General features: G+C 35.4%; 2 protein-coding genes and 1 long non-coding RNA gene across 10 annotated transcripts in view; 1 reads left to right on the forward strand and 2 right to left on the reverse strand.

The window, feature by feature from the left end:
- Positions 1-23,782, forward strand: part of LOC148127561 (uncharacterized) — a 100,999-nt gene that overhangs the window by 31,305 nt on the left and 45,912 nt on the right. The window lies entirely within an intron of this gene.
- The window catches only part of CIMIP6 (ciliary microtubule inner protein 6), a 72,516-nt gene that overhangs the window by 12,430 nt on the left and 36,304 nt on the right, over positions 1-23,782 (reverse strand). For 2 of the 8 annotated variants that reach the window (XM_087930679.1, XM_087930648.1), the window contains exon 1: positions 14,590-14,814. The exons of 3 other annotated variants lie outside the window; for them this stretch is intronic. The gene's annotated coding sequence lies outside the window, so the exon portion shown is untranslated. Of the gene's footprint in view, positions 1-10,733; positions 10,884-12,511; positions 12,609-14,589; positions 14,815-23,782 lie in introns of those variants that run through there. 3 more of the 8 variants (XM_087930663.1, XM_087930671.1, XM_087930673.1) reach the window with 3 other exon arrangements.
- ACYP2 (acylphosphatase 2) overlaps positions 14,451-23,782 on the reverse strand; it is a 45,636-nt gene continuing 36,304 nt past the window's right edge. The window contains exon 4 of the mRNA XM_026696029.2: positions 14,451-15,007. Coding sequence (XP_026551814.1) covers positions 14,893-15,007 — 115 coding nt within the window. The 3' untranslated portion in view covers positions 14,451-14,892. The remainder of the gene's footprint in view (positions 15,008-23,782) is intronic.

Raw genomic sequence — 23,782 nt, forward strand, 5'->3', positions numbered from 1 at the left:
GAAGAATTGATCCTTGCTTTTTGAGATCCATACCACAACTGGAATCCCTGCTGTGAGGTCCTGCAAAGTTTCCAACTATCAGCAAGTGTTGTTATCTTATGATTGTATTTTATGATTATGATCATGATTTGTCAAGTGTTGCTTGTATGTATACTGAGAACATATGCACTGGAGACAAATTCTTTGTGTGTCTAATCACACTTGACCAATAAAGAATTCTGTTTCTATTTCCATTTCCTGGCCTCTTGCTTCTTTCTTTTTCTGATTTCTTGAAGCCAGTGCTTGACTGCATTTTCTGTACTGAATTTTTGCTATTCTCTCCTTTTATTGTGGTTTAACACTATTCTGATGAGACTGGTCAGGTGCTTTCCTGAGGCACCTAAGCCATGTGAAAGAGACAAAGCATTCTTTTACAATGTTTTGTGACATGTCAGATGTTTTAGTACAGGGGTGTCAATCTCATGTCATCATGGCAGTGTCATGTGACATATTGGGACTTTTTTCCTCTTCGTTAAACCAGACATGGGCCTGTTTTAGTATATCAATTAGCATTTCACTTATGTGTGATCAGTATTAGAGCTGGCATGAAAACAAAGATGGAGTATGAAGACTCAGAAAAATCAAACTTTAAATGTTTAGACTAAAACATGCTGAAGTGGTTTTTTTAAAGGATTTATTAAGCCTAGTGGGATAGGAATGACCATTGGGAGAAAGAAATGTAGAAAAAAAAAGCTTTCAGGTCACATAGAAGAAATAGGATCTGAGATTTTACTGGAACAAAAAGGCACACTGTGGTACACAAATCAGGAGAGTGAATCCTGAAAGCAGAGAGAATGTGGTTTTTATCTAAGAAAAAAAACTGAGTTATTTCTATAAAGAACAGAAAGAAACCTGTGCAGGCTGGACCCTTCAAATGTAAAAGTTTTCTGTCTGCTAAGAGGCAATGATCAGAGTAACCTTCAAGTGCTTACCTCAAGCACTGTAACAAAATTGGGGCTCCATATTTTAAGATAAATTCAGACAAATAAAAATCGCTTCTGAAAAAAGGAACAAGTATGATGAGGTACTAGAAATTCAGCACAACAAAGGCTGATTTTTCTGATGAAGCTTCTTGGACGAGAAGCAAAATGTCTTCAAGGAAAACCCATGAAAGTCCAGTTGCCTTTGAAAAAAGCATCTTTGGGACAACCAGATTGAATTGTCATTTGTCAGAGATGCTTTACCTTGGAGTTGTGCATTGAGCAAAGGAATTGGGGCTATTTACTCTTGAGAAAGCCGAATGGAAGATAATTAGAAGATACAACAGAGAGCCAATTTGGTCTAATGGTTAAGAAACCAGGTTAGAAAGTGGAAAACTATGAGTTCTAGTCCTACCTTATCCAATAAAAAAACAGCTGAGTGACCTTGGGCCAAAAAGATATGTTGGATATGTTCACTATCTTTATTTACAAACAAACATCACTTTTCAAATATTGAATAGTGGTTACATAGCATTTTTCTATTGTTTTCTATTGTTCTAAAATTGTAGAACATCCAGTATTGGAGTTAAACCACAGAATTACATATTCTGAATGAACATTACATTTTTTTTTCCAGCAAAAAAATTAGTTGAGCAAAGGATCCTGATATTTAAAGGAGTATAAGCTCTCCCTCATTGGATATATTCAAGCAGTTTGAATGTCTATGGAGATTGTCAATCATCCAGGTAACGGTTGTTCCAAAGATGCTTTTTATGCCTGAACGCTTTTTCTGATGAAGCTTCTTGGACGAGAAGCAAAATGTCTTCAAAGAAAACCCATGAAAGTCCAGTTGCCTTTGAAAAAAGCATCTTTGGGGCAACCAAATTGAATTGTCATTTGTCAGAGATGCTTTACCTTGGAGTTGTGCATTGAGCAAGCAGTTGATCTGATAGATTAAACACCCTTTCCAACTCTGGTTTTAAACAGTTTCTGCCTTCAGAGTCTGTTTTTAATCCCCAGAACAGAGACACTCAACGTTTTTTGAAACCAGGGACCAGTTTGTAGAACACAATTTTTCCACAGACCTGGGGGGAGGGAGATGGTTTCAGTTTTCTTGCTCACCTCCATCTGTATGGCCTGGTTCCTAACAGCCACAGACTGGTATCAGTTTGTGTCCTGGGATTGAGGACCTCTGCCCTAGAACATGGTTGCTATTTTTTCTTGCGTAGGTAATCTCTCTCCTTTCAGCATGCCCAATTACAGGGATCCCCTTTAGTGTTATGCTGTTAGGGGACATATTTATCATATAACCAGTGGTCTGTGTACTGAGAAATTTAGAAAATCCACTGAGAAGGCATTCTTAATGTATAATGGAGATGCAGAGGTAATTACCTGTATTTGTCACCACCCCAGCTACCACCCCACCACTCCCAGTAGCATTGTTGTCAGAAGAATGATTAAAAAGAAATATGAATACATTTTCTCTCTGAGCTACCTTAAAATGAATTTGATTCCTCATTTAGATGTTAGAAGACTAGTGAAGCAGAGCAAAGATTGCAGAGTACTTGGCTGAGCTATAAAATGGTCAGTGACATCAGACTTAAAAGAAAGCCTCATAAATCTTTGCCATACTTGAATTTTGGTTCATTTTGTTTAGACTTAATTATGCTTTTATTTCCACATGTACTCTGATCTAAGCATAATTATGATTTATTTTACATTATGGAGCAATAGAAAACTCATTTTCCAATGTTCAAACAATATTGCACCATTCATGCAAATGTAGGGCAGTTCTAAACATGGACAATTGTTGCTCATTATTGCAACCTGACTGCTGCAATGTTCTCTACATGGGGTAAAGTTAGAAAAAATGTGTAAGCTGCATCAGGAAAGGCTACATTTACTATATATCCTGATAAACTTGCAAAAGATTTCCAGTGATTAATAGCAAGAAACAATAATAAATTTAAAACAACTAGTGCTTCAAGGCAATCTTCAAAGATAGCCCCACATAGAATGTATTGCAGTGATCTAAACAAGTCGGGATGAGGTATGAATTACAACTGAAAGATCCTTGTGGTCGAGGTAGGACCACAGCTGATACACTAGTGAAAGCTGGGCAAAGGTTTGATCATGCCCTCCACCTGATCGTAGTCCTGCCTATATGGAATCAGAGGAGAGGACTGATGATGGGCAGCTAATGCCAGAGCCAATTTCAAAAGTACTGAGAGATGACGAGCAACATCAGCACTGTCTGAGCAGGCAAAGGAGGTAGGGAAAAACTGCAAGCAGCAGCCACAGCTGCCATTGCCTCTGAAGATGAGGGCATGGAATCACTACCTCCTCCCTCCCAATGCAAGAGCTCAATTGCCTCAACAGCCAAGAGAATAGAACAAAGGCGCTCTGTGAGGCTGCTTGCACGGAAGGAGTCTTGCTCTGCTAAATGAACTATATCAGGGCCATTTCTATTAAAATGGAGCAGCAAGCACAAGCTCCCTGTGGACAACGAACCACCTGTTAATTCCCACTCCATGTGCCTTCACTTGTAAACCTTGCAACTCTGACTTTGAATCTGGATTGGCTGATGAATCTACTACAAGCGTGGCCCTTGGACTTCACCTAACGTTCCTCCTAGGCCACTCTGATTTGGAACACTTGTAAGCCAAACTTGCTGAAGTTTTGGGAGAACTTACTCTATATTGTAAGTGTGTGTGATTGCAAGCCTCCTTTAGTAAAAAGAACAAAACCACATCTTTGTGTATTTGTGTGTCCTTGGACTGGACCAGAATACCTGCCTATTTAGAAATAGCTGGCAGTCTAGCATTCTCAGTCCTTCGTGTAGACCTGACTGAAAAACCAAAACTATGAATGCTAATACTACTTTTATTATAGGGTGACGGGCACAGAATCTTGCAAATCTGAATGTGCCTCTCCTAGGGAGGCTCAAGTCTGAGACGTTTTCTCAAATTACATTTCTGTTTTGGACTCATGTTTTTTTTAAATCTGACCATTATCTTGATCGTGATTCTTTCTCCTGTTCTTTACAGTTATTCATACAGCTCAGTCACACACAGCAATTAAAACCCTTCATGTACCAGGCCTAACCCACATTTAATTGTTTTACAATTGTCTCCTCTTGTTTTGTTCCTCATTCCCCAGTTGGTAGAAACTCTTCAAGCAACTGTCATCCAACTATCTAACTACACAATACCTCTCTCTCATTGTCTACACAACTGATAACCTTTCCCAAACATCATTTTAAAGAAAATAAATTGCAAGAGGTTTGGGTTTTTGTTTTTCAGAGCAGGACCCAAAGTAGAAATCTACCAAAACAATAGAAGCCCATTTGATTATTCTGTGCTGCCTCCAAACCAGAATTTTCCACGATACTGTGGGCAAAAGTTAGAGAGAAATGATAAGTACACCATCTGGAGCTCCTAAAAGAAAGACAAGTAATAAATGTAACAGATAATTAAGTAATTAGGATTTTCAGTACAGTTAGCATATTTTTAAATTATTAAGCTCCTTTCACACACCTGCTCCCAAATTGCCATTGGGATGTTGTGTAACAATGGACAAATGTTCATAGACATGTGCATAGGCAAACAGATAAAAGAAGTGGAATGCTAATATATTTCTATTTCTCTTGTAACAAAAATCAGTTATTTATTTAGGCACAAATCCAGAGGAGCCTGGGGGTTATGAATAGAATGAGGACGCAGTTATTGACAAGTTTGAAATTAGAAGAAAAGAGCCCTGACTAGCTAATAATTGTCTGCGATCAGCTATTAGATTAAAAACAATTGTAGCTGATGTTATCTGTAAATCCTAGATTTACAGATAGGCATTGCTGGACAGCTACCAGTTGATGTCTAAATAGATTGGTAAATAGTAAAAATAGCCCTGATCAATTCCAGGCACATGTTGAAATGGGATGAGAAAGACAGAAAGGCTGGTGTTTTAGAAGACCACTAAATGTCTTTAGGCCTTTACAAACCTATTTTATGCTGCTTTTGTAAACAAGATTTATGACTTAGGATAAATATATTTAACAGACAGTTTCTAATCTAATTGTTTTCTTGTTTTCCTATGAATTATCATTTATTATCAAACACATTGTTATTAAGAGGTGTATTTTATGGAAATACTAACCCTCATTTTTATTCTTTCTTTTAAATAAAAAAAGAATTACAGGAATGCATTTTCGTGGAATAGTGGCGAGGAAGTGGTACTTAACCTATTTTAACTGCATGTAAAATTTTACCTCTTCCAAGATTATCAGAAATAGCACTTTTTTCTAGTCTGAGTTCTATTTATATTTTTAGAACAGTACACATAACAGCTAAATTTGTGTGTGGAAACAGCAACCTGGGAGTGGTTTTAACTGCTCTTCTGGTCTTCAATTAGAATCGTGGCTTTTTCATTTTGGAAAATAATATGTCTGCTACATGTAACTGTCCAAGTCAGTTACTTGAAAAAGCCAAATTTTGTATACAGTGAGAAATTGGTATCATCAAAGAACAAAGTTTTTTTTAAACTGTGCTAATGGAGCCATCAAAAATGAAGTGTACCTTCTTACATTTCTCCAGGAAAAGTACAATATAGAGAGTAAATATACTAAAATGGGCCATGGTGTCTTGAATTTCATATGATTCTTGGTTTTAAGTACCCAGTTTATATGGTTTCAGAAATAGCCTTGAATAGGATTTCTGAATGTCAGGAGCTAATAGTACATAGCCACACTTTTATGAGCAGCATAAGCAACAAAATAGTGGAAAAGTATAAAATATTAAATATTAAACTTTCATCTTTTGTTTTCATGCTCACATCTGGCAAAGCACTATGCCAGTGTTCTGAGTAATGCATCCTCCAAAAGCAGAACTCCAAAGCAGGTAGATTCCTCAAAGAACACGTTTATTGGATATATCATATTGGCAAAGGCAGTGAAAACCAACTCTAAAAGTTCCCGCAGTTTTACCCTAATTAAAAGAGCAAATATTTCCCTCTGCAGATGTCACTAGTCACTAGTCACCAAGCAGCTGGCTGCTGCTTGGTCACTTCTCTCCTCTTTCAATTGCCACCTGTTGGAATGACCTTGGTTCCCACAAGAAAACTCTTTGTTTTGACTGTTAGCCACTCTATTTCCCCCTCCCTTCCCCCTTTCAGAGTTCATGGTAACTATGAGGCAGCAAAAGATGGCTTCAGCCAGGTTTGCTTCAGAATTGCCATGTAGGAGTGAATGGCATAAACATTTTAAAGATAATAATGCTTTATTTCTGCGAAATGGGTATTTTGTGACTGGTTATGTCCCTCATGGCAGCCATTTTATGAGAATGACTATAAACATTGCCTTTTAAAAATAACAGGTCCAGTTCACTGTAATTGTAATTGAGAAGTATAAAATGGCTATCTTAAGAGTGTAAAATAAACTAGTTTTCTTAGAAACATTTTACACATTTCACAGTGGTCTTTAAAAACTTGGAATGGTCACAGAATGTGACCTGTGTCCATAAGCTGTGGTCCATTGTATCTATATAATATACATTTATTCAATTTTAAGATAAATCTTTAAATTCCCTTAGGTCTAATCCCCCCAAACGGTCAATGTGCAATGGCTAGTTAAGAAATTTGCAAATAACACTGGATATAAGATTTAAACCACTCAGAATATCCAGGGGCAGCAAGTGGAGGCTGGAGAGCTAAATTCTAGCCTAGTTATCAGATTTGCTGATAAAAAGATGACAGGGGTGTTATGTATTCCCAGCAATGGACAATCCTGCAAAGAAAATAGGATGCTATGCCCTATTCATCAGAGTTAAGCTGAAGTCTCATTGCATCTTTGCTAATGCTTAAATGCATCATCTCGCATCTAGATGATGTAATCTATGTGAAAATACATACTGTACATTTTTTCTCACTATCCAATGCTGAATTCCTTGTTAAGATCCAGGCAAGCTACTCTGTTGCAGTCGAATAAAATTAGTAGATTGACTGTTCTCTCCAGCTCTTAAAATATTAGAATTGATGCATGCTAGATTTTAAAATTTTTAGCGATGAGTACTAGATTTCAAAATTCAGAGTACACAAGGGAAAACACAGAAGCTATAGCTACATGTTTTGAAAGCTTTTAGATTAAACTATTTTTCCCTATCAGCTGTTTTGCAGATATGTGAAACAGATTGCAGATTCTCTAACTAACAGATTGCAGAATTTTCTAGCTAAGTAATCTGCAAATAGTAATTCAATACTTCTGCAAAACACCAGGTTGGTGGAGGTTGGGTTTGATAGACTTGTGTAGGTTAATTCCATCAATATTCAATTATTAGCCATGATCACAATATGATTTTCTTCTTCGGAAGCATATGCTTTAGTAATGGGAAGCTGTTGACTTTATATGTGGTTTGCCCACTGTGACTGGGAAATGCTGGAGACAGATTGCTGAAGCCATTGAATCCTGGTGGTATTATGCAGTTGGGTTATTTATTCTAAAGCACCATTAAAGTTGTTAGGATGTTAATGCATTGGGCAGCATTAGAGAAATGAATGTTTAACTGAACACAATAGCCAACACAATAACCTGTATTACAAACCAAAGCAGTATTAAAGGATTAAACAATTGTCCATAATATTCTAGAACAAGACCTAATCTTATTACACTATTTCTAGAATGTCAGTATTAATACCATATAGCTGAGTGATCTCAAAATTATAGGTAAAAGCTCCATAATAATATAATCAGGATCCCGAAGGAAGAACTCTGGTTATACAAGTTTGGATAAACTACATCACATTTTTACTTGTAGCAATCTATGCCCCAAATGAAGACCAAGGGAAATTTTTTAAACACCTCCACCAAAAAATAGTAGGCTTTGAAAGAAGGAACATTTGCTTGATTGGCGATTTTAACTCCATTGCACACTACCAAAAAGACCATAGTAATATGGGAAAAAACAAGAAGGGGAAAAGGGAACTTTCTGCGGCATGTAAGGAAATGATGAAAGAGTTAAATTTAAAAGATTTATGGAGGGAACGGAATCTTGAAGAGAAACAATTTACATACTATTCCAATCCACATAAGACTTGGACTAGAATAGATATGGGTTGGATGGATTTGGATTTGGCTAATGAAATAAAAGAAATTAAAATCCTACCAAATGAATGGGCTGACCACAACCCAATACAGCTAATTTGGAGAGACAGGAGAAGAATAAAAAAAAGATGGACACTAAATACCCAAATAGTAAACGAAGAAGAGTATATTAATAAACTGAAAGAGGAGCTAAACTATTTCCTAAAAGATAATAATAATGAAACAACTTCAAAACAGAATATTTGGGATACTATGAAAGCAATTATAAGAGGTACAACAATTTCCTATAATGCTATGAGAAACAAGAGAACTTATGCCCGACAAAACGTATTACAACAACAAATCAAAGACTTAGAAATACAATTACAAAAAACCCCTAAGATCCAAGGAATACAAAACCAGTTAATATTAGCCAAACATAAGCTGAATTTAATTGAACAAGATAAAATAGAAGTTAGTTTGAGAAGGTCCAAACAAAATTATTTTGAAGACGCTAATAAACCAGGAAGATGGCTATCTTATAAACTTAAAAAAGAAAAAGAGACTGATACACCAACTAATAGACGAGAAAGGCATACCACAACATGAGATTGAGAAGAAAAAAGATATTATATTAAACTATTTTCAAAGATTATATAAAAAAGAAGAAATCAATGAAGACAAAATAAGAACTTATCTGGAGAATACGAATGATAAAACAATAGGGGAAGGAGAGAAAGAATTATTAAATAAGGATATTACATGGTCTGAGTTGAAATCTGCAATGGAGAACCAAAGTAATAATAAATCTCCTGGTCCAGATGGGATTCCAGTAGAATTGTACAAAGCTACAATAGAGTTAGTAGGGCCACTGATGCTGGAAGTGTTTAACAAAGTACTTTTGGCAGCCAAAATGTTAGACTCATGGAGGGGGGCGTTGATTTCGTTAATTCCGAAGGAGGATGTAGATGCCAGATATATCAACGATTATAGACCAATTTCACTTTTAAATGCTGATTATAAATTATTTACCTCAATTATAGCGAATAGAGTAAAACAAGTTTTAAATTTATACATTCATGAAGACCAAAATGGTTTCCTTCCATCCCGCCAAATCAAAAATAATCTAAGAACCATTATTGACGTCTTAGAATATTATGAAGTTCATCCAGAGAAACAATTTGCACTCATGTTTTTAGATGCGGAGAAAGCATTTGATAATCTACATTGGCACTTTTTAATACAAAAAATCTATAACATGAGTCTGGGCACTAAATTCGAGAACATTATCACAACAATTTACAACACCCAACAGGCCAATATACTAATTAATAGTGAACAAACAGGCCCATTAAACATTGAAAAGGGCGTTAGACAGGGTTGCCCCCTCTCACCCCTCCTATTTATACTTGCTTTAGAATCTCTGTTAACGCGGATAAGACAAAACTCTGAAATCCAAGGAGTAAGGGTCAAAGCAGAGGAATATAAACTACAGGCGTTTGCAGACGATATGGTTTTCTTCCTAGAGGAACCCATGGAAAAAGGACATAACCTAATAAAAGAAGTAGAACAATTTGGTTCAGTAGCAAGATTAAAGATCAATAGAAATAAGACAAAATTAATGACTAAAAATCTAACAGAGAATCAGAGGAAAGAATTAGAAAAAAACCATGGGGATACAGGCAACAAAAAAGGTCAAATATTTAGGCATATGGTTAACACCACATAGTAAATTGCTCAAAGAGAATAATTATGATAAACTATTACAGCAAATTAAGAAAGACCTAGAATCCTGGAATAAGCTGCAGCTTTCTCTACTGGGCAGGATTGCCACGATCAAAATGAACATCTTACCAAAATTCCTTTACTTATTCCAGACAATCCCAATTAAATTACCCAAAATTTTTTTTGAAGATATAAATAAGGTAACACTTAAATTTATTTGGCAAGGGAAAAAGCTAGAATCAATATTAAGGCTTTACAAGATGCAAAAAGTAGAGGGGGGCTAGCGCTCCCAAATTGGGAATTATATTATTGGGCAGCCAACTTATTATGGTTAAAAGACTGGGTTAATTTACTCAACAAAAGAACTTTAGCCTTGGAAGGGCACGATCTTCAGAGAGGGTGGCACGCATTTCTATGGGAAGTGGGGAAAACTAAACAGTCGTATTTTCATAGACACCTTATTAGAGATTCATTATTAACTAATTGGAAAAAAATATGCAAAAAACATTATTTAAAAATTCCGATTTGGCTTTCAACAATGGAGGCAATGGTTCATCCCAACAATTTGGATATAACAAAAACGACTAAATATAAAGATTTATTAGACCCTCTAGGAAAATTAAGAACTCGACAGGATTTACAGGAACAGGGATTTAAAATCGACCAGTGGTTATATATACAAATCCATAGCAGATACAAACAAGATATCAAAGAGTTTGGAATCTATAGCAAATTACAATATTTAGATAAAATCTTATTAGGATCAAATAAAAAGAATATCTCCAAATTTTATAAATATTTATTGGAGGTAGAATTAGAGCAAGAGATAGTGAAAGGGAACATGATAACGTGGAATAGGAATATTGGAAGAAGCATTACATTAACAGAATGGGAAAAGATCTGGAATAGAAACATCAAGATTACGAAATCGGCGGCGTACAAAGAAAATATGTATAAAATGTTATATAGATGGCACTTACCCCCTTCGAGGTTGGTGAAGATGAACCCTAACATGAGTTCAAGGTGTTGGAAATGCAAAAGCACTGAAGGAACATTTTTCCACACGTGGTGGTCTTGTAAAACTACCCAAAAATTTTGGCAAAAAATCAGAAAATGGTTGGAGGAGATAACTAAAGAACGAACATAAAAAGTCAAGATGGTGAATATAGCCATACAACTGAAGCTTTGGCTTCTTTTTTCTTTTTATTATATGGTTATAAATCTTAATATGTTGTATTATTTCAATAATTACCCTATACTTACTATTGTATAGATTGCATACAGCATTGCAATCCTGATTAAAGGAAATTATGCAGTTTTATCTATAGAAGTTTTTTTTCCAATGCAGCTTTATATGACTAATAATATTGTTGAATATTATTTCATACTGTTTCTCTGCCCCATGGATCTAACTATTTAATATCTTCACTTGGATGTCACCATTTTTCAAGAGAGAAAAGGCTGATTGATAGGTTTTTTTACAATGAAGGTATCACTGCTGAGGAATCTTTGCTCAAAAGAAATGTAGCTGGAGTTTAATTTTAGGCTTTCAGCAGCAGCTGAAAATTGTGATGACAAATGTTATTTTGGTAGATTTAACTGCATAATCGGCTACTTCTGTTTTTACTTCTTTAGATGTTTTCCTTTAACCTAACACTGTACTGAAAGTTTAATAATTTGGAAAAAAAAAAGCAAAATTAAAACATTTTAAATGCACACATCCGTTTCTGCTTAAAATAAAAGGTGTGTTGGATATGTTTGACAGCTTGAGTTATTTCTAAAATAATAAAGGTGAGATACAAATAAACAATAAATCTAGCATGTACATAAAGTTTTTATATGTTTGTTCATTTTATCATTTAAGATTTTAACTTTGCCTCAAGACAACTTTTTCAACATATAACAGATGCATCTACAATTGCTAGCCTGGCTGGGTGGAGTCAGTCCATTGCCTGAAGCAACCACTGTGAAGTTGCTTTCAGTAGTGGAGATCAATCATGTAGAGAAGCTGGGCAGAAATGAGGCAGCAGCCGATACCTGGAAGGCCTCATAGTTGATTAGTGGTTTCCTTTCTCTCCCAGTCCCCATCACCTCTAAATCTAGCATGATCTAATAAATTACAAGTGATCATTTTTCTCTATCACTTTTAGCAGTTTCCTAATCTTGATAACTTTAAGATGTATGGACTTCAACTCCCAGAAATCTCCAGCTGACATGGGAGTCCATGTCCATATATATTAAAGTAGCTAAGGTTGAGAAATACCATCATTGGAAGTCATATTTAAATTACAGTATTGGGCAAAATGGTTTCTGGATGTGTTTCAGTTACAGCTTACAAACAGAGAGACACAAAGAGTTGTTTTAAAATGTTAAAAAAATATTGAAACAAAAGGGAGACTTTTTTTAAAAAAAAAGGTAAAAAGAAGAATGAGACATGAAGAGATTACAAGGAACCAGTGCATTCTTTCTTGACAGTATTGAATGATGTTGAGAGAGCCAACAAAAAGAAAAGGCAATTCTCCTTCTCCCCAGTAAAAGTCACCCACCAATGCAACTCAGGCTATTTATGTTTTTTCATCAAATCTCAAATTAACACTGAAAGGATCCAATTAATCTTCATTATCAAATAAACTTTGGGACTTAATTGCTACTAATGATTCTAAGATATTGTTTGGAATTTTTTTTTTATTGAATACTGTATTCAGTAGACATCTAGAACCTTAAGATAGAATTACCCATCCCTGAAGAAAACACCTACCTCCTATACCATCTAGTTTCTTTCTGGCAGATATTTATCACAATTTACAAGGGTCCAGCAAATAAGCAGTTGACTTTACTCCTCTAAGAGATTTATCCTATATTCAATTAAACAAGAATGAACTCATCATAAAAACTGAGTAAGTATCCAACTCATTTACCACTCCAATGAATATACTCTTCATAAATATGAACTATTTCATTGGCAAAAGGTTTTGGCATATGCCTTGGCCTGCTAGATGTAGGGCATTGACAGTTTTCATCCATTTCTGCATGACTGTTCTGAATGGATCCATTTCTGTTCTAGATGTTGGTCTATGCCTCCTGCTTTTTTTCCTGAATCATAATTTGATTTCTTATATTACTGGCTATTAATTTTTTTAAAATTAGCTTCCATGAAATTCTAGCACTTCATCTCATTTTAGAAATATTTACTCCACTGATCCCCTGACCATATTTTCTGAAAACCATTTAGCATCAGGAAAGCAGCTTTCCACATATTGTTCTCTCTATATATTCTGGACAGCAGTATATTAAACTGGGAGATGCTGTACTAGAATTTCTAATTCATTGGTTTGGAAAGTTTGTTCAGATGTGGAATGGGTTTAAATATACAAACATGACAAGCAAAAAATGAGATCCATAAAATAATCTTCCTGTGTATTTTACTTAACATTTGAAACACAGAGATATCTATGGGATTCTGGACAATCTTACATTATCTTTTTATTTCCTTAACATACTAAGCAACTGAGAATGAGCAAAAAAACAACAACCTTTTTTGAGCATTATTGTTCATATTCAGTATGGCCCAAAAGAAAATACAGACTGGTTCCCATCAGAAAGATATTCTGGCTAATGAACAAGACCTACACTTGATCTTTGCCATTTTATATTTCAGATTTACAAGGGTTGTCCTTAAGGAGTTTAACAAAGGGTGTTTGTAGATGATCACAAAAGCCGTGTGTGTTTGGAATTATAACAACTTACTAAGCAGGCAAGAACTTGAATAAAAGATCCAATGAAAATTAATCTGGTTGTGGAAAAAAATACTCTTCTTCATACACATGGTCGGCCTTTTCAAGTGCCCATTTGAATTAGCAATGAATTCATGCTTTATTAATGACTCAGATCAATAGCTTCCTGGGAATGCCTGCTTTGATGATACATATAAATGTCAGTAGTTTTGCATATTTGCAATTTTCCAATATTGTTGGCACAAGTGAAAATAGAAGATCCATTGTTATTCTATTCTGCCTTGATATTTGAAGGAGCAAACCTAGTGTCAGTGATCCTATACAATGCCATGGAAAATGCTCAACTTCCATCTCTGTAGAAATAAATATCCATCTTTTTTCTGTTCGCACACTGAGAATAATTCACAGAAGCAACCTGGAAAGGATCTTGGATTGCATATGCTCTTGGATTACATATGCACTTGGATTACATATGATTAAAAAATAATTTTCTCAGATGTTGTTTCCCTTTTACGGGACACATTTAAGTATTTCCTAAACTGGGGAATGTCAGATGTTGGTATCACAGGCACTTGTCAGAGCTCACACCTCTGTAAGAAGCTGCTTCTTGATTTCAGATTACTTTGACCATCTACTCTTCCACTTTGTTTACCTCAATACAACAGTAAGGCAAAAAGAGGAAGGTCAATTAAAAAAAACATTAGTAAGAAAGCCAAGGCCATGGAATTACCCCCCCCCCCCTGCCCCATTGTGTTGCTCCACCCACACAAGAGTTAAGCTAGTTTTATGGCACTCAAAATTTATTTCAGCAGTTACCTCATGTAGAAAAATACCACCAACATTATTTTCAAATTTTAATGTGACACATTTGATATTTTCCATCGAGGAATAATAATGACAGTTAGCTTCTGATTGGAATACTGTAGGGAGAGGAATGCTCATTGGCTAGAGAACTCAATAAGATTTTCAAAAAATTCTTTTAATTTGTTATAAAACGTTTTGGTTTAGAATGTCCAAAATTAAATATTTAAGGTTTAATAAATTATTTCACCGAATGTAGTCATATACATTAGTTTTAAGATGTAAATCATTCCACACTTACATTTGGACAGATCCTTAAAGCTGCAGGCACATATATAGTATAATTATCTGGACTAACCCTTTTGGATACAGAAGGAGTCATTTCCAAGTAAACATGCACATGATAGCAAAATGACATGCCTAATTCCCAAATTGGTAGAGGTGGCTTAACCAGGGGTTTATAAAGTATCTGTAAAAAAAAAAAAAGTTTAACCAGGTGATACTTTTCTCTGCCTTAATGTACCACATAAACCTAATTTGCTTTAGAGAGACTTAGAAGGTTTGATGCAATGGTAGAAATAAGATAATTATATGTTTTGTTCTTTTAGTATCTGGTGATAAATCCAGAGAATTCAAGTTTTGAGATTTCCTTTTCATTAGAAAAATTTGTCCGGTCAATGCGTGAGCTAGGACTTCCAACGCTGGTCAACCAAGCTTTCCTGCAAAGGGAAAAAATAGTATAGGAATCAAAGTAATAAAATAGTGTTCATTTTTCTGCTATTGTATTTTGCTATTGTATGTTGTTGAAAGTGTGGCAAAGCAAAGCAAGATAATTTGCAGAAAGTCAAAGGGGATTTTATCCATTTTATGGATGTTGAGGATTGAGGTACTTAAAAACAAGAAGGAATTCACACAAATCCTATACACATAGTACAGTATATTGATATAGTCTAAGTCAGCAACTGAGTTCAAAAGCAACATAAAATATCAGATTTACTTCTGCATAATACTTCTAAATGAATTTTTTATTTTGCAATTTGCACAATTTGGAATTATATATGGAGGCTTATGCAACCCTCCATGAACAAAATAAATTATTGTTATGACCTGAAATTGTTGGAAGACTCAACATGTGATATCTTGATAAAAAAGCCAGTAATGTTTAAAAGCATGTTACTAAGTATAACAATATCACTATATAAATGACAAACATTCTGTCCTATCTTTGCGTTGGATGCAATATATTATTGAACAATAATGTTTTTCCTTTTCTGTTTTGTTCCTGTATTACTGGCATTGGTAGTCTATAATTGTTGCCAGGAGTGCTAGGAGATAGACAGTGCTAATAGGTCTACTGTTAGCAGCAATTATTCTTGCATCTCATTCTGAGATGTCTTATTCTACCATTGCCTCACCCGGAGTCTCTAGGTCTTAATGCTATCCAATTGGACACAAAATCCAGCTTTAGGGTGTCCTTTATTACTTGGAGTTACCAAGGATTGCTTTTACATGACTATCAGTGGAATTCTTTCTTCTTTCTCTGTAGTAGATGATTTGATAAAGTTGATTTCAGGGAATGTGGAATATTAGAACTCAAGAATACAAATTACCAGTATCAGTCAGTGGCCTGTTGGGAACCAGGCTGTGCAAGCAGTGGGCGAGTGTGCAAAGCTTCATTTGCACGTGCAAAGGAGCTAGGTTGCACATGTGAAACCATCCCCTTCCCCTCAATGCCACTGTTGCTGCCAGTCCATGGAGCCAGAAGGATTGGGGACCACTGCTTTATGAGAAACAAAAGTGCTCTGTTATAAACCTGCTACAGTGTTGGTTCAACTACTAATAGAGGGGTTTACCATTTCAAATTACCTAGATTCATCCATACCTTAGATCAGTGTCAGTCATTCAGGTCATAGTTGTCCCAAAAGTGATTTTTCAAGAGGCAACTGGACTTTCTTGTTTTTCTTTGAAGACATTTTGCCACATCATCCAAGAAGCTTCTTCAGCTCTTTACTGGTGGGGAATGGAAGGATTTATACTCCTTGCAGACAGCTGGATATTTTCAATCTTTTATTGAGACCACCTGGAGTCATTGAGGCCACCTGGAGGTTTGTCTGTGTCCTCAGGGTCACCTGAGTAGTTCAAATGCGTGAGGAGATTTCAAACAGCAAATGACCAGCTGTCTGCAAGGAATATAATCCTTCCATTTGCCACCATCCAGTCAGAGCTGAAGAAGCGTCTTGGATGAGAAGTGAAATGTCTTCAAAAACAAGAAAGGCCAGTTGCCTCTTGAAAAAATATCTTTGAGACAGATCAGTGTTTTAGATCAATGTTTTTAAACCTTGGCAGCTTTAAGATGTGTGAACTTCAACTCCCAGAATTCTCAGATTGGGGAATTCTGGAAGTTGAAGTCCATATATCTTAAAGTTCCAAGGTTGAGAAACACTGCCTCAGATTTTACCTAAGATTTCAATGCTCTCTCTCAAGCCTTTGAAGATAATTGCCCATTTAGAGAGAAGGGGCAAGAATCACAGTTTGAAAGGAATCAACACCGCTGCTTACCTGTAAAAGCACAATGTACAATCACAATTGAGCCCAAAATTTCTGTTGTCAAGTGAGACATTTGTAAAGTGAGCTTTGGCAGCTTTGCATTTTATAACCTTTTTGCCACAGTTGTTAAGTTAGTAACACAGTTGTTAGATGAATTTGGCTTCCCCATTGACTTTGCTTGTTAAAAAGTAGAAAAAGATGATTACATGACTCTGGGGATACTGCAATGGTCATAAATGTGAATCTGACGCCAAGCATATGAATTCTGATCACATGATAATGGGTATACTACAGCAGTTGTAAAATGGTCATGTCACACCGTTCAGTGCTGTTGTAACTTCAAATGGTCACTAAATGAATTGTTGTACATCAAGGACTACCTGTATCCATTTGCCAAGGCTCTTCAAGTCAATATATGTCTGTCTATGCTACCATGAAAGCCACACTCACCCATTTAGCAAAAATAGATAAATAGCATCTTAAATCTTTTGTTTATACTAAAAACTGAGAAAACAGGTGGCAAGATTGAAGCTCAGAGATTGTAAATCACATTAACTTAACATGAATGCAGCATTTCCCCAAACAAAGAAAGGCATAAGATGCAGAGAGAGTTATGCTTCTTGGAAGATTTCTGAGTCATAACAACAAAACAACAACAACAACAACATTCCTCACTGCTTATATTATATTACAGCCAACCTATAATCATATGGGCAATTTTGGTAACTGTTTTATCCCAGGCTCCACCTCTTGATTCTGCCTGAACTTCCAAGCCCTTTTAAAATTTAAATCGCTATTGAAGGATTTGCAATATACCCACCCACTATAGATTCAATATAGAGTTATCACATTTTCTGAGAATGTCATTAAGATTATGCCCAACACTTAATTATTTCATAATTCTGGAATTTAATTTAATTATTTTAGTTTTTCTGCAGTCTGAGGGAGAGAACAGACCAAGAGTTGAACTTCAGAACTGGAAACATCTGACAGAAAAAGAACAAAGGGTTCATATTCAGGAATCCAGCACTGTGGTATCCTGTGGTGCTAGTGAAAAATAGTAAAAACTGAAAGTACTTTTATGGGATGGCAAAAAAAAAAAGCATTGAGAAAAATAGGAAAAGAGAAAGTGTAGTTCATGCCACATGAAGGAATTATGCATATTACAAGCTTTTTATAAAAATTACTCATATCCCCATGGATAAACTGAATTGTGTTCTTCGTAAATGGATTATTAAGTAGGATTGTTTGCTTGCTCCACTTTATTTTCTGCTGTGCAATTCATGTTCTGTGATAGAAAATGATTTATTTTTTTCAAGATTTGTAATATGTAACCAACACATTCAAGAACTCCGGGTGTGATTACTGTATTTCAAAAACTCAAAATAAAATAATACATCACTTTAAAAGGCTGTGATTACAGAAAAGGACTGAGTAGCGTAGCACACACTCTAGCATACCAGAACATTAAAATCTAGGAAGATTGGTTGACAAACAGAGTATAACTATGTAACTAATTGAATTAAGGAGTAGGAAGGCTTTGTAGATATCAGCTAAAACAATGGACAGCTCTTCATAGGTTCTGCAATGCAGGAGAAACCTACAGCCACAGTGACTGTAGTTTCTTTTGAAAAAGGCCCTGTGTTTTTCTTGCTGTTGGCTTCTATTTCTACTTTCTTGATACTTCTTTTTTTGACAAATATTTGACATTTTCTTTCACAATTCTCTTGAATCTTTACCTGTTTGCGCTAAACATGTTGAGGTAGACTTCTCACCATTCTGTCACTTTTCCAAGACTTTGTTAGTTAATATCCTTAAAACATGTTTTTTTTTCAGATAGAATCTCTCCCTTTTCCACAGTCTAACCAGGAGATGATATTGGGGATACTATTACTTGGGAAATCAAGTGTCAGAAGATGACATCCTTAATGATCGCCCCTCACCATGGAATAGCTTGCATCATTATATTAGATGAGCTTTATCTTTTATCCTTCAGGATACTGATATTGAGGCCTAGAACTATCCAATAGATAGACCATACTATCTTTAATTTGAGGAAGGGTATTTATGGCAATTGAATTTTTTGAGAGACAGAAGCCTGGGTGTAATACAATAATTGAATTTTTAGCATATTATGTTTGCATGTACATGGACTTGTAAAAATATATTTCCCTGGAATACGAAGATATTGGTATAAAACTGATATGATTATTCTTTTTCTTTAGCAATAAAAATACATTATTCTGGGCTATCTCTCTTGAATACTGTTACAAAAATAAAAGCTTATAAAGTATGGTGTAAATTTATGTCTGAATTTCAACTACAAGCTTCTGAACCTCTGACCTTATTTTAAAGCCCAAGGAAGATGTAGAAAAAAAAACACTGCAATGTGACATCTATTTTAAACACTAAAATATTGGAATGAAAATTATATTCTTTAAAGTGGGGGAAGAAGTATGCAAAATACACTGCTAGATAAACCAAAACATCTCAACCCCAGTAAGTTTTATTCTATTTGAATGGACCTCGTGGAAAGATTTTGCAGAAGTTAGCCATCAGAAGGAGAAATAGAAATAAATATTAATCTGCATGTGTTTAGCACTAGTATTTTGGTGAAAGGGAGGCATCACTGATATAAAGCAATCCCCAGCATTTTTCAGGGAAGTCCTGTAATTCAGTAGCAATTTTGCATGAATATGCTTGGTTAACTCTTTTGCCCTGGGACTTAAATTCAGGATTCAATTTTAAATGTGGAGTATTCAGGAAAAGAATCTTCCATTTAAAATTTCTAATGATGACTAGCTAAAGGACAACAGGCATTCTATCCTTTTATTTGGTTGGGTTTGATTCTCCTCCCTCGGACAGAAAGCATGCACACACAAATATGGTGGTGATGATTAGAATTCCGTGTCCCACAGTGATCAACCTGATACATTTAGTAAGTTCACAAGCATTTGGACAGCTGATAATTTTCTTCCACTGCAGCCCATTGACAGCTAGTATTTAAGATATGGTGATGATGATTCAGAATGTGGCAGACAATTATCAAAACTGCTAATCACTGATAGTGGAATGTTCCCATAGTCCCTTCTCAAAACCAGCTAAATTAGGGTACTACCACATTCATTGTCAATGCATTCGTAGTTTAATGTAAAGATATGCTATCTCAAAAAACTAAAAAGGGAAGCAGACAAGGAACATGGTACATTCACATGACTTCCCATGCCTGATGGGAAAAATTACAATCACAAAAACTGACAAAGAGCCTGCTGTTAAAAGAGTTCTCTAGAGAAACCTTCAATGTTGTAGTTTTAATATAGTACAGTTTTGCTGGGTATGGCTCAAACGAAAAGGAAAGAACTCTGATATTTTTATGTTCTTTAGTCTAAACGTGCTGACTCTTTTATATACACATCTGGTTTTCTTTATGTTTCATGTTGAATTATTTCAAAGTACTCTGAAGAGTGAGGTCCCCTGAGATTTTTTAAAGTGTTTGGGTCCATAGACAAAACCTTGTTAAGTACATAAGCCATTACTTTGCCAGAGCTTTTGGTCTGTGGAGTGAAGCATCAAGCAATTATACTGAATATACTCAAGGAAGAGAAAAGATATAGCATATCCTACATCCTACAAAAACACCAGCTCAGCAGCCATTGATGATATGGAATAGCATGTTGATGAATTTAAAATTATTATTCTTAAGAGTGAGGAGCATCTCAGGTGTCAAGGGCTGACTGGAACAGAAAAAAAAAGCAACCAGAATTCTGCATGCTGGGAGAAAAAAACTATATACGCTGCATTTGCTAGCTTTTGTTCCAAACCTATATACCATTGTTAAATCCAGTCAAGATAACTGTTTCATCAGAACTATTGAAGTAAGATTCAACTGCCAGTTCAATTACTTTTTGTACATAGAATGGGTAGGTACATCTTGGTCTTTAGTTCAGGCAGCAAAATGTCTTTGAGTTTCTTCTGCCAGCAAGTTAATTAGAAATACTGAAAGATTATAACTTTATAGGTTTGTTTACAAGGATGCAAATCCATAAAACATCACATTATTAATTGGGCCTCACTGGAAAAGTTAATTCCAATTTTAATGACTATGTAGACTTACACAATATGAAGATAAACTTCCACTATATGTAAGAAACCGATCACCTGTAACAAGAGTTTGTGAACCATTCATATTTTCATTCAACAAGGGTGGCTATATACTGTAAATGTTTTAACTAAGTAAAAAATATAGAACTACACCAGGATAGATACATGGTTTGAAACTCATAAAAGACTGCACATGCTGTGGTAGACCTCAAACAATTTTTAAATTTCATTGGAGCATAAATTGGGGCATTCATTTCTTTGCAAATCTAGAGCTGTCTTCTCCACTGAAGCAAAAACAATGGATATGTTGTCAGGACTGGAAATAGCTAAAACTGATTTGCAGTCTTAAGGGATCACACAAATTGCTTGCTGGGAATCTGATGCTTGCAAAAAGAATGTATGCACCTTGCCATTTATAATCTGCTTATACAAAGAATATAAAGCCAGATATTACGAGATCTACATCATCATATGACATTAGTATTTGCTTTTAGCTACTGGATATATAACACTGTGTCCTGACAAATTAAAATATCAGGAAATAACTATTATTTTGACATTGGTATCGTTGCTATTATTTCTTTATTATTTTGAATCCTGCTTATTTTGTTTGCAGTCCCAAGGAAGTCAGCTAAATTGAAAAAATGAGTTAGTTAGATTTACTGTGGTGAGGTACATGCGGAAGTCCAGTGCTGGATTCCTGGCATTCCAGTGCTCACAGATAATGGAAAACCTAGATAAAGTGAATGCTATGTCTGGCTCATGCTTTGGAATGAAAAACAAAACAAAACAAATGTTATAAAAGGTAAGAGGAGAAAACTGGCAGGTATCTGAGTGGAAAGTCCTTGAAAAGAGTTCAAGGGGTACTCTGGAAATATCACATCCCTCCTTCCCTGCCATCTGTACTATCTTTCACCAAATAAGCACATAAAGATTAAATACTGATATGGCAAGCCATCTTTCTTCAAAAGCTTTATAAAAAGAGATAGTTGCTCTTGGACATGGCTCAAAAACCTCACTTTTTTCATCCATCCTTATAAAATTTATGCAAGAGCAGATGTAGCTGAAACATGAAAGTCACTTAAGAAGAGGTTGAAAGTGAAAAGGTTGCTTCTTCTCTATACTCTCAGGATGAGAATACCGAAATTAATAGATCACTGTATTGTGCCTGGATGGTTGGGGACTGTCCATCAAAGTGACAGGAATATGAAGCTTATTTGATTATTTTTCCTAAGAGCTACTTTTGCTATGAGGTAGGCACCACATTTACTTTCTATCATACTTCTGTATGTTTATAGTTAAATACAAAATAAAGATGCTATAAATTTCCGTGTTTATGAGAATGTTAAAATCTGGTGAGAATTAGTAACCTGCTGTCTTAATTTTTTAATAGGATTATGCTGTTGACCTTTGCCTCAAGCCATTCTTTTAACTGAATTCCTTCATTTAAAAAGGAAGAAACAGATGGCACAGAGTAAGAGCTCCTTTTTTTAAATCACCAATCTATTTTACATCTCACAGTCACTATCTTTCCAATTAGGTCTACATTTTATTTTATTTTTATTAAAGAGGTTATAGAAGAAGAAAAAATATGTAGAACCATCACAGCACCTGCTGTTTCACACAACCATTCACAATAGCTCCAAACACTGAACTAAACTGAACAATGTGTCTTGGACCAATTTCAATTCACCTACACAATCAGTGGCTTCAATGCTATTCCATCTCCATTAAGCACATACTCATTTTGTTTGTTCTATATTCCTTCAAAAGTCACTGAATAGACTTCAAACTGCTTCATTTTTTCAGGCTCATATGAAAGCCTGAAAAAAAGGAGAGTGCTTCTTTAATGAAGAGCTATGCTTGCATGAAGTTCAAAGGATTTCCTCTGAATCATATTGAAAGCAGACACTCTCATAAAAAATATCAATTAAAAACATAGCCCCAAGAGTTGTTTCAGTACTTAGGATTGGCAAGTCCTCTCCTGTTTCCAGGCCAGTGACTTTAGTGGCCAACAAAACAGCAGTGTCCATGGAGATTCTCAGTCGTCCACATCATGGTTGTCCCAAAGGTGCTTTCTTTCAAAAGGCAACTGGACTTTCTTGTTTTGCTAGAAGATGCTTCGCTTCTTGGATGAGAGAAAGTCCAATTGCCTTTTAAAAGAAAGCACCTTTAGTACGAAACAGCAGTGCCTTATGAAACAATACTGTAAGAAGGTGGGGAATGAGAGGTCAAATGAACACTTTGCTTCTTAAAAATCTTGGTATCTCTCCCCCTACAGTTAGCACAGATGGAAATCTAAGTATATTTACTTGGAAAGAGGGATGTAAATTTACTTGATACACATTTCTTTGCAAAGTTATAAAACATGCACTTCACAAACCATCACAAGCTCTGCGATGTTGTCATCATATATAATACATAGGATATATTTCTACATGGCATGATGCATATATATGATGTAGGTATGTATACAGATGGCAGAAGGCACAATATTTATCATAATTTCTGAGAGCTAGTGAAAGACATGTAATGCACTAGACCAGCGTTGTCAAACTCGTGTCGTCATGGCAGTATTACGTGATTTATCATGACATTTATTTTTTAAATGTAATTGAATTAAAATTAAATTTACAGTTTGAAAGTGCAGGTAATCCTCAACTTACAACAGGCCATTCAGTTATAATCAGAGGTAGCAGAAATTTTGAGTAGTTTGGAGAACTAGCAAACACCACCTCTGACTGGCTCTGACCCCATCTATTCTCTACCTCCCGAGTCCCAGCTGATTGGCTGGGGCCTCTTTTGTTGCCCTGTATAGGAGAATGGAGCTGGAAAGAAGGTTAGTA

The sequence above is a fragment of the Pseudonaja textilis genome, chromosome 1 (genome assembly GCF_049901715.1).
Source record: "Pseudonaja textilis isolate UNSWEBS1 chromosome 1, rPseTex1.2, whole genome shotgun sequence".
NCBI lineage: Eukaryota > Metazoa > Chordata > Lepidosauria > Squamata > Elapidae > Pseudonaja > Pseudonaja textilis.